Source organism: Stegastes partitus, unplaced genomic scaffold (assembly GCF_000690725.1).
Source record: "Stegastes partitus isolate 25-593 unplaced genomic scaffold, Stegastes_partitus-1.0.2 Scaffold59, whole genome shotgun sequence".
Lineage (NCBI taxonomy): Eukaryota > Metazoa > Chordata > Actinopteri > Pomacentridae > Stegastes > Stegastes partitus.
Window position 1 is genome coordinate 242,960 of NW_007577790.1, and position 12,000 is coordinate 254,959.

At 39.2% G+C, this 12,000-nt stretch overlaps 1 protein-coding gene across 1 annotated transcript in view; it reads right to left on the minus strand.

Annotated features, from left to right (window-relative positions):
- Nucleotides 1-1,141: 1,141 nt before the first annotated feature.
- The window catches only part of arhgef18a (rho/rac guanine nucleotide exchange factor (GEF) 18a), a 33,752-nt gene continuing 22,893 nt past the window's right edge, over nt 1,142-12,000 (minus strand). Inside the window, exons 8-22 of the mRNA XM_008275798.1 lie at nt 11,516-11,641; nt 10,857-10,974; nt 10,425-10,676; nt 9,115-9,191; nt 8,705-8,886; nt 7,970-8,025; nt 7,363-7,542; nt 7,041-7,181; nt 6,206-6,321; nt 6,046-6,111; nt 5,887-5,934; nt 5,211-5,699; nt 4,507-4,825; nt 4,061-4,165; nt 1,142-2,128 (exon numbers count right to left, since the gene is read on the minus strand). Of these exons, the coding sequence (XP_008274020.1) occupies nt 1,980-2,128; nt 4,061-4,165; nt 4,507-4,825; nt 5,211-5,699; nt 5,887-5,934; nt 6,046-6,111; nt 6,206-6,321; nt 7,041-7,181; nt 7,363-7,542; nt 7,970-8,025; nt 8,705-8,886; nt 9,115-9,191; nt 10,425-10,676; nt 10,857-10,974; nt 11,516-11,641 (2,424 nt within the window). The 3' untranslated portion in view covers nt 1,142-1,979. The remainder of the gene's footprint in view (nt 2,129-4,060; nt 4,166-4,506; nt 4,826-5,210; nt 5,700-5,886; nt 5,935-6,045; nt 6,112-6,205; nt 6,322-7,040; nt 7,182-7,362; nt 7,543-7,969; nt 8,026-8,704; nt 8,887-9,114; nt 9,192-10,424; nt 10,677-10,856; nt 10,975-11,515; nt 11,642-12,000) is intronic.

Sequence of the window (12,000 nt, forward strand, 5' to 3'; positions counted from 1 at the left end):
TGTTCTAGTTATTTTGTCATCCTGCAGTCCCACGCTGAAAGACTGGAGTTTGACCTTCCGACAGCACAATATGAGACAAAGGCACAAGCATGATATTCTATTTATGTGTATATGCAGAAAGGAGAACATGCATTAACAGCTTAAGTCCCTAAAGTAGGGACTTGTACCTATTTTACTGATGACTTCTGTCTTCTTTCTGTCTGACATGTAAAGGTCAATCGCAGCTGGATGTCTCTCTGAGTTCCTACAATCCTGAAGCAGACCTTCAGCTAATTACTTTCCTGATTAACTTGTCTGCAGTTTTTTTTTCCTCAGTCAATTATTGTTTCTTTAAATGTCAGAAAAGAGAGAAAAAAGAAAACCATTTTAATTCCCTGAAGCCTTGAGGGTAGTATCTTCCTTGTTTTATGCAAGTCCCAAACCCACTGATATTCACGTTTTCCTACTTAAAGATGATTATAAATACAGCAGTGTTTGTGTGCATGTTTATAAGTTAGCAGTGTTCTTACCTGTATTTGCTGGCACACCACATCTGATTTTAGAGTCTTACCACCTCTTGTTGATGAGTGGAATATTGCAAAATCATTGTTTGGACTACGCCTGCTGGCTGCATCCTTGTGTGCATGCATAAGATGAATCGTAATCATAAAACTTTCAATCAAACGCCCATCTCCTGACGTGATGCTTTGACACAATATGTCTTTTTAATCTGGACAGTATTGTCTCTGCTGAGCCACTGTGGAAGGGCACTAAACAAAAAGAAACCAGACGCTGCCATGAGTTATCACACTCTGCTGAAATATTATTGTCAGATGAACTGGAGGGACATCAGGAAGTGGTCCCTTAATGGCCAATGTACAGATGGGGATCATCAAAAACTGTGAAGATGTTCTTCACAAGTCTAGTATGTGCTTGATTCTTCTTTGCTTCCATCAGCCAAAATAAAATACTTCAGTAACAGCATGTGTGATATATTTTCTGCATAAAGGAAATGACTGGAGAAAGTGAAGGTGATGAAAAACCAAGAACGCACCACTAAATCACTTATTGGTTAAATTACCTTTTAGTTCATCATCCTTAAGAAACCGAAAGACTATTTTAGGTTTTCTTTAGCCGTCGGAATTCACGAAACACTGAAGGCTGTTGAATCAAACACTTTTTTTATTCCATGACTCGTTAGTTGGGATTTGTCATATATTTTACATGGAACCACAAGAGTTGACAGTGGACAATGTGTTTCTACCACAGAAAATTATTTACACAATGTTAAATGTTTCATTATTCCAAATCAACATCTAACAATGAATATCAGACACCATTCTGAGTATCAAGTGTTTCAGCAGGCTGCAAACAGGCTCGAAACATTCCTGAAGACATTGTGCTGTGGGCTGTCACTATCTGCAGTGAGAAGTTCAACAGTTCCCATTTTACATTTACAAATAATGTGTTTACAGTCAGGCTCTGCTTTTTTTCTACAAACCCTGCTAATTTGCAGACAGTCCGGGGTCTGCGGTAAAAATGTCAATATCATCTGATTCACTCTGAAATACAATTCTGTGCTTGGCACTTAGACACATGTAAACTTGTCAAATCTATAGCTTCCTCACAGTGTTTGTCATTCATTAAATAAAATAGAAAGTTTAAGACGTGAGTGCTAAATGGTTATACACAACCTACTTTCTTTTAAAATAAAAATGATAAAGTCTCAGAAAAATTTTTGGAGATAAAATCTTCATTTAAAATATTGTCTTTATCGAACATCTTCACCGTTGCTTTGTTTTCAGGTCCAGCTCATTTGAACCGCAACAGCTGTTTTACATTGTGAAAGTACCACGTTAGTAACTGGTCTCTTCATGCTGGACACACGGAGACGTCACAAAGACACGTGTAATGTCCTCTCACAGGTCCGTCAGTGTTTCCATGTGTAGAAGTCTGTAAGCTGGACGGGCCTCATCCAAACTCCAGTCTATAGTTCATGATTATAAGAATATTTCCTTTTCTTTTTTGAGAACATCTTTAGGGAAAGGAGGTGGTGCTGGTGGAGGTGTGTCACCGCCGCTCCACTTGTTTTTACTGAAGGATTGCGACGGTTTCACACTCTGGGCAGATCCTGGTGGTCTGAAGGTGTCTGAAGAGAGAAAGAAAGAAAGAAAATGGAGCTCCAGGGAAGAGAGGACTACAGTGAAACACACAGTAGCTTATACAGTCGTCCTCAAACGTATTCATACCCTTCTATTAAAGAAAAGGCAAAATTCACAATAGTCACTCAAATAACTAGAAACTGAAAAAGTAATAATAAATCATTTTTAAAAAAAGCTAAATTATAATTTAGTGAAATAAGACTTTTTTTTTTTTTTTTTAAATTGTGGTTGAAAAGAATAATTCTAAAAATTAAACAAAACTGTCCCGGACAAATTAGTCCCTGTCCCTTTGCTGATGAACAGTGGGCCGAAATCAAAATACCTGTCAACAGAAGTCTGACAGAGAGTTACAGAAAACACGTGATTGCAGTGATTGCCTCAAAGGGTTGTTCAATAAAATGTTAGTTTACGGTCCCATCATGCTTGTTTTATTTTATTTTATTTTTAAAAAATATTTCTGTTGAACCGCAATTCAAAAACAATGTCATGATTTTCATAATTTTTTTTATTTATTATTACTTTTGTCAATTTCAACTTATTTCAGTGACAGCTGTTTTTCCCCCCCACTTTTTTTAATGGGAGGGTATGAATACATTTGAGGACGACTGTAGATGGACTGCGACCATCTGAGCTGATAAGGATTTTCTCAGTTCTACCTGTATGAAGTTTTGAATGTTCCGTTTTTGTTGGTATTATTATAAATGTACCATGTTTCCGTTTACTGTGGTTATAATTACTGATGGTTTAGTATTGAAATACATTATTGTTGTGTGTTCCTGTTTACATTAAATGACAGGGCAGAATATTAAATACATCTCCAAACAATGTGGTCTTCCACCAACTATGACCTCCATACTAAAACTTACATACAATATAATGGAATTAACAACCTATGTGAAATTGTCTGGTGTCCATAAGTAGACATATGGCAGAACACTTGTACTGGAGTACATTAATTGAAGATTGTTGTTCTGTTATAAAACTACCTCGTACTCACAAACTCCTTACTCACATTCAGCAGGTTGCATATTCTCCACAAGAAGGTGCTGTTAAGTCATCAATATATATATATTTCATTTTTATTTTTTTTCAAGCTTAGCCTAGTTTCTTGATGTTATTTAATTGTTTTCCATCACAGTGGGAAAAAACTGCTGTCAGGTTAAAGGTCTGACATTACAACACTTGTTCCATGTGTAAACCATTAAAATACAAATACTGAATGAAGTAAAACACCAAGTTTTCCCTTAATATCAAATGATTTTTTTACCTAATTAGTTTTTAACACCAGAAATAGAGCTTAGCCTACAATGCTGACGTTCTTTTGTATACGTGATCCCGGCTATAATTGTTTTTGTTTTTAAAAAACATTCCGTGAAAGTTTTGCAAAGTCCCAGAACGTTCTTCTTAAAAGGTAGAACAATGTTTTCTAAAGACATTTAATAAATGTTTGATGACACTGTTAGACTATTAGGCCCCATCATCCTTAAAATGTTTTCTTTTGTTATCATGTAACACTGTGGGGATATTTGATTGAAGAACATTCTGCAATGTGTTCCCTCAACAACATCCCAAAAAACGTCCTCAAAATATTGCAGACAAAATGCTGTATCACATTACAGGAAGGTTAGCGTCATCTGACACCTACATAACATCTTGAAAACATTTTTGGAATGCTAGTTCGAGAATGTTCTTTGTTTCATGTAACAGTCTGTGACCTGAAAATATCCTTTGAATGTTGCAGTTAAAGTATTTTGTCGTTTAACCGTATAGGAACATTGTTTGAATGATAAACATTATTTTGACATTAGCTTAAGAAGTTTTCTTTAAAACATTAGAACCTGTAGGTAATGTGAACCAATGTCGTGGGAATGTTCTCTGCCAGCTGGGATGTCTCTATGGCTGAGCTGAACTGTCTGTACCTGTTTGGAAGATCCTTTGAGGACTGGTGGTCCTTCTGGCTCTCAGGCTGCCTCCTTCCTTCCCCGTCACTCTGATGGGCAGCACCTGGTTCACATCTATAGAAGCTGCAAGTAGAAAGACAGGACTGGAATTTACAGTGTGTTGTCATTAAAAGCAATCGTAACCATGCAAGTTGACCCAATACTATTAACATTTAACATTTGAAGGCGTTTAAATCTGAAGGCTGACTTGAATTTACCATTTGCTATCTGTAGGGCAACAGCTGGCCCTCCTGAACAACGATGTCTGTAAAAGTTTATTTGTATTCAGTCAATATCAATATCTGCAAATGTTGATTTCTTTCTAAATTGTAAATGCAAGTTTTTAATATTTTTTAAAGGAAAAAACTGCACAAAGATCTAAAAAACCCATCTTGAGCCTGGCTATTGTTAACCCGTGTCCTGACCTGCACTGTGTGTTCTCTGGTGGGACGCCTTTGTCTTAAAGCCTTTCTCCTTTCCTTTGGACAGAGCAGCCAGCTTGGTGGGGATCTGCTGCTGCACGGCTGCAGGTTTGTACACCTGGTTTGTGGTGCTGATCAGGTGGATGGGCAGCTCGGATTTGACTGGCTGGGGGCTAATACTCTCCTTGCGCGGTGGAACTTTTGGAGGAACTTCCATAGAATCAGAATAAATGGTGGGCAAGACGAGGGGCTTTGGAGTTAAGGTCCCACCACCATTCACGATGCTTCCCCTGAATGACGGGTAGCTGGAGAGACTCCAAGACTGGGAAGAAAAATGAAATGATTCAAATTCTGTTGTCACAGAAAGCTGAACAAACTGATCGCATCTTGGGCTTCGACCTATTTGACATTATTCTAATTACTTTTTAAAAATTCCTTTAAACAACACCAAAAAAAAAAAATGTTTTCCTAAAATGCACTGGAAGTCAATGTTAGGATTACACTAGTCCTGATGATCTTGTTTAGGAATATGTGAAATTACGATGTAGCTATAGAAACTTTGCTGATTTAATGTTTCCACTCTAGATTCTACAGGCTAAAGCTGGACATAAAAAAAAAATGGATGGATGAAGAACTCCATGATACTGATAGATGAATACACAATAATAATAACATGGACATTAAATTAATCTTCTTTCATTCCTCACTTGTGCAGGATCATCATAGTTTGAGGGTCCTGGGTTTGCGATGTATTTTAACTTCAACTTCTCCTGCAGCTGCTCCAAACGGTCCTTGTCCTGAGCCAGACGCTCCTTCTCCTTTTCCACGGATCTTGTGGACTCCCTAAGTCTCTCTAGGTCCTGCTGGTAATTTTCCTTCTGCCTCTCTAGCTCGGCCTTCTCCTCATTCAGCTTCTCCTCCCACTTCCCACACTCCTCCTCCCTCTGATGCAGCTGAGCCTCCAGAGTCTCGATCTGGATCCTCTGTCGCTCTCTGTCTTTCTCCCAGCGCTGCTGCTCCTCTCGATGCTGAGCCTTCAGTTTGTGCAAATTGGCAAGTTCCTCCTTCTGCTTCTCTAAGTTGCGCTGCTTCTCCTGCTCAAGCAGCACGTTGCTGTAATGACGAGTGGGCTGCTTGCTCTTTGACTGAAAGGCGTTCTGCAGCTCAATCCGGCTGTCCTGCTGGACAATGATTGCCTGCACATTGAAAAGTTTAATATAGCAAACCAATTCCAGAGAATTTCTTATTTTTGTAGAGGAAAACTAATGGCACTGTTTTCATAAATCAAGCATTAAGCTAACAAAAACAACAATTTGTGACTTGAGATAATGAGGTATTCAGAGAAAGAGTGCAATACAGATTTAAAGCACATTGCAGTCTTACTTGTAGGCTGTAGAGCCTCTGTGCGAGCCTTATCACACTGTCACACACCTACAGAGAGACACAGCAACAAATATTGATATATTTGAGCATGAATGAATGAACAGAGATGGAAACAAGGACAGTGAATAACAGAATAAGTATGACAAGCGTTAACTCTACCTCAGGGAAATGACTGAGGGTTGAGTTGCAGTTTGGCTTTGGGAGGGTGTCAGTTTCGTCATCAGCCTGGAATTAAAAAGACAAAGTATTTAAATATTTCAGATTTTATCAGCAGATGGTAGAACGTCAGGTTTAGACCCTTGACATCTGTCCCACTCACAGACTGTTCCATGTCATCCGAGTAGTATATTTCCTGCGGTTGGTCCTCACTACCAGTGTGACCGCTATACAGTAGACCGTTGTCGCTGCCATCCGGCTGATCAGCTGCATCTCCATCTGAGAAAAAGAATTCATTCACACATTCACCTACATAAAAAAGTAAGTGATTATTTTATTAGTCTGTCATGATGTTTACCATCTTTCACCTTTCAGACATGGGATGTGTAACATTGCTGGCTTCAACCTGGTGAAGTGACGACATTCTGTCATTCAGACAAACGTCACTTTCATGTTAATGTTTCTCACGGCTTCCCACAGTGACTGTTAGCGCCACAATACATGCACGATATTTGTAACTCCCCAAGATTGAACAGAGAGTGTCAAGTGACATAATGCATAATAATGCATGCTAAACACTAAATCTAAATCCAATTTTAACCAACCACTTAATTGCAGTATAAACTGTGACTACTCACCTGCCTGATGTGAAAAGTGCACAATGTGACTGAAAGGTCCTGATTGATTGAATGTTGTGGACATTTTATATTTATACATAATTAATGACTGCACTGTCCACTGTGTAAATGTGAACAGCTCTCTTCTTTTGCAAACCCTGATGTTTATCTGTTAAGATTGCAGTTGCGACATCCAAGAAAAAGTGTGCTGCAGATATCAAATGGACATTTTCAAACACCACCTGATCAATGGGAAAGAGTTTGTCTGGAGGAGGCTGTTTGACTGCTGTTCATACATTTAAAGTAATGTGAGGATGATTATGATGCCCCATTCATGTATGCTGCTGTACTACAAATATAATATCAAAAAAAAAATCCTACTATTCATGGTGGTAGCCATCAGGTTACCATCTGGCACTCCAAAGGTGTGGCCCCCTAAAGGCCCTCCCTGCATCACACTCTCATCCAGAGGAAGGTTTGGGTCTCTTATCCTCATGAAGAGCAGGTTCTGTAGGGTTTCCACTGCAGACAAAAAAACATGATTAATCTCCTCCTTAGAAGATAACATCAGTGCTCTGTGTCATGACATGAGGGTTTCACAGTTTTCAATGCTTAAATCTAACTGTCACATTAGTTGGATCCTAACAAACATGAGTAACACTAGAAATCATGAAGTACAGACTGGTGTTGCCTCTGCCCTCACCCTCATTGATGGCTCCATTTAGCAGTGTCTCCCCCTGCTGGAGGTCATTTGCGTCTCCTCGGAGCAGCAGCCCTTTGTGGGGGGTTTCCTGTGAAGTCACTTTCTCATAGAGTGCAGCAAAGATCAGCTGCTTTTCTTTCAGACTTTGCTTTATCAGGTCATCCCTCACCTTTAGATTATCTAAAGAGCAACATCATAAAACAACCCATTTGTCAAGTTAAAAAAAACAGTGGAAATGCAGAGAGAGAGAAAAAAAGATTTTACTCTGGACAAGTAGATAGATAAGATTGGATTCACAGTGTGCTATGACAAATAATAATAATGAAAAACATTTTTATATATACTTTGGTAATTTCTTTCCAAACATAGTCTTTGTGGTAAGAGGCTACACTTTCAGATTATAGTCTGACCCAGTCCAACCTTTCTTAAAACAATTCTGCTAAACAGCGTGATAAAGTCACACAAGTGAGCCGTTCGCTAAGCACAAGTAGACCTTTCTTTTGTAGTGGACCTTTCTTTTGTTGACCATGTCCAAGAAAGCCTATCTGATCAGCTTTGTCCACTGACCTGGTGTTTAGTAAGTGGCCAGTAATCTTGGCTGTCTTACCTTGAACATTTTGCAGTGCAGCAAGCAGATCATGGTACGCCTCCTCTTCACGATAACTGAATAACACAAACACCTTATTCAGTCTAGTCTTTTATATAATATTCTAAGGAAAAAACAACTTTAAAAAAAGACCAGCTGTCTTTCTAAGTCCTCATAACAATGCTCGTTTTTGATTCAATCAGATGAGAGGTGGTAAATGACGTTGAAAGGATGACAACATTCGTTAGCTGGTCCTTAATCATTCTGTTCAATGTTTAGGTCCCTGGAAACAATCAGTCCTGACAAGACTGAAATATGACCGTTGCATAATATTGATTCCCTTGACTCCCTGTCATTTCAGTGAAAAGGTATCTTAAAAGCTGACGGCCATATTTATATACATTTTTTTTAAATCAAAATCTTAACTGTAACAGGCAGATTTTTATTTTTTGAGTTTTTGTGCTCACCTATGACTCAAAGAGAAGGAAACTATCTTTTGAAACCTTTGTGAGATTTTCATTTGCATTACCTTCAAGCCAAAATGTTTGCTTTACATACAAGATGTAGCCATGCTTGATGAGGCTGCAAGAATCTGAGCAATGACTGTTTGAAAGATGTGCTACATGTGCACAGTTATGTTGCTCTTATTTCAGTCATGTTCGATTCTTTGACCGTCAGATATCAATACTGCGGTCAAATGCCGTTGCAACTACTCTATTAAAAAATTATATTTCTTACAAGAAGCACTGAGCTTACCCCTCCACTGCTTCTCGTATGAGGGTCGTCCAAGTGATGCGTTCCTCTTTGGAGCCTGTGTGGATCTCGTACATCTCCGGCATGCTGGAGATACATGCACAGATGAGGTACATGGCTTTTTCATCATGGGCCACATCCCTGACTATCAGTCCTTGAAGTGAGATCACTGATGGTTTGTTATCCTGCATAAGCCACAATAACACAGCAGGTTTTATTATGATGTAAAGGATTATTATGATTGGTCCTGGATAATTACATCCTACCATGCAAGATTAACAAATTTGTATAGTTGTTATTGTCGATCAGACAGGTAAGACTCATTGTTTCTACAGGAAATCTTTAAAAAAGAAGAACCTTGAATGTATAAATGATACAGTGATACTGGACAGTACAGTTTGAGCAGAACTCACCAAAGCAGCAAATACAAGCTTCTGATCTTTCTCTTGTAAGAGAAGGAGCACATCTGACAGCAGCACAGCATGGATTTCTGCAGACAGAGAACGCTGCTCAGCATCAAAGCAACACAAATGCTTGATGTTTTGACTCACCGTGCCATGAAAGATGGACATCAGACAATGCAGTCAATGTGACCATTCATCTTTGACATTTAGTAACACATCAACATGTTGTTATACTGGTTCAGAGAACCTTTTGGCTTGAAGAAAAACAAATTTCCCAAATGTTGAAACTACTAAAAACAAAACACAAAATGGAACAAGTGTACATATATTGTCTCCAGTGCCTATAATGCTGTAGATCACTTGATGCTTCATCAGTTGGTCTTTTGACCTCCAGTGGCCAGATAGGAGCCACTAGTGCAATTTCAAAGCAACCTGTAGATGTTCTGTGTGACAGGGACAGATGACAAATTAAAGATATGCTGACATTTTATGATGACTGCAAAAGCTGGCTCTGAGCTCAATTAAACCCCTAAAGAATAGTGGCGTTTGAATGTCAATTTACATGTGCAGGCTATTTGGTTCAAAACTGTGACGCTTACTTTCCGTCACAAAGGTAATCTGACCGAATAAGACCTTGTTAGATTCTCACAACACTTCCAGAGCATCTCAAGTCTTAAGTGAATAGGTGAAAGGGTCACTGTGCAGCAGGCTCAGAGGGCATTCCAGACATCTCTCTCCAGCAATCATTTCAAGGGTTCCCAGGCAACATGAGACATGTAATTCCTCCAGTGAGTTTACCTACACTGTAGTCCCCTCCCAGCTGGATGTGCCCATAAATAAAAAAATAAATTAAAAAAAAGACCCTCAGGAGGCATTCTAATCAGATGCCAAACCCATCTCAGCTGACTCCTTTCTACATGAAGGAGCAGCAGCTCTACTCTTGAGTTCCCTCTAGGTGTCCAAGCTCCCCACCCTATCTCCAAGGCTGGTCTAATCCACTCTGTGAGGGAAACTCATTCTGGCCTGACGTATCTGCCATCAGTTATGACCATAGGTGAGTGTTGGAACATAAAGGAACTCTTAATTCCAGCACACTGGTCCAGTACAACACCCATGTTACTGCTGATACTGCACCAATTCATCTGACCATCTCACACTCCATTTTTCCGTCACTCATGAACAAGATCCTGAGGTACTTAAAGTCTTGGAAAATCCAAAGTCTCACTACATTGTTACAGTTTGAATATGTAGTAAACTGCTTTACATACATATTTGGGAGAAATGGTCTCAGCCACAACGTCCATAAACTGGTCACTAACCTTTTTGTCTACCAGACAACTTCCAGGTGACGGTGCCTTCATGCAGCAGCGTCCTGTTGTCCTGGATCAGATCCTCTCTGCGAAGCAGCCGGTTGTTCTTCAGCCGGCCCACAGATTTCGAGTCCAGACGCAGGCTGATCTCTTTCAGACGAGTTGCTTTCTCATATTCACTGACCTGAGCGTCCACCTGGGAGATGGTGTCTTTTATCAGCCCCAGAGCTTCTACCAGAGACTTGTACTCATCTGTGTCAGCTGTAAGGAGCATGAAGTAAAATAAACCTCCAGCCTTACAAGGCCTGTACAGTGTCACTATGAAGATCGCCAACTCAATTTCATTAATTTTATATCATTGAGGTAAACACCAAAAGTCTGAAAAAAAAACACCCAAACAACTTGTAGAGAGGCAGGGAAGCTAAGAGTGTGAGATTTTACCTTCAGTATTTTGTATGATCCGCTCCACCAGAACTGGATATTTCGTAATGCGTTGGGTCACCAACAGGAAACATTCAGAGATTCCCAGCCTTCGCGCTAGTGGCAGCTGACCTACTTTCTGTTAAAGTAAGAGGTTTTGATTTTACAAACTTGATCAAATGTATTTGCCTGTTTATTAGCTACACTGATGTAGCACTTATTACTATACCTGCTGTTTTAACTGTGGCTCCACTACAAGTCTCTTAACTATTGAGTCCTTATTCTGCATGTCGACCCCTCAGATCAGAAAATCAGTTGTTGTTAAAAAATTCCACAGTCAAAGCTTAACAAAGAGGGGGCAATTCTTTCACTGCTTTAGGTCCTATACTGTGGAACAAGCTTCCTCTGACTGTCAAAACAGCTCAGCCAGTGTCTCATTTTAATTGTTTTTTTTGTTTGTTTTTGTTTTTTTACTTTTCTGTACAAAAAACACCTGTATAAATTGGTATTTGTATATTATTTTTTAATGTTTTTCTAATGTTTTACTGTTATTTCTCCTTTTTGTTAAACCCTTTGTAACTCCAACACCGAAAGATGCAACAAAAATAATAGTCATATTATTATCATTATTTTTATCACTTCTACTTACATAAAGCGACTAGTGAGAGTAGATTACTTACTCTCATAAGAATCTGCATCTTCTTGCTGTTCTGCGTCTGCTCTTTATAGAAGCTGATGGTCTCACTGTGATGGCTGCAAAAAACGCTGTACCACTCCAACATTCGTTCTCCCAGTGGACCTGAAAACTAAAAACAAAGGAAAGGTTTGGCATTTCCATAATCTGCAAAATATATTAGTTACAATGTTGAACTGAATTTACCACCAAAAAGCCAATATATTAGCATTGTGTTTATTTAAAAGAAAATTAGGAGAGGGTCCCAATAGACACAGTGGCTTTATGATCCACACAAAGTGCAATGCACATCTGCCTTGCAACCAAGCATCACATCCTTGGAGCACACACACTGTGCATGTCATACAGAAGGAACAGTCACTTGAAAAATAAAATCTGAGAGCAAATGTGACAAAATTGCTGCGTTTCACGGGAGCTGATACTAAGAAATAGGACAGTGCTGGATTCTGATGTGCTCACGTGTGTCAACTC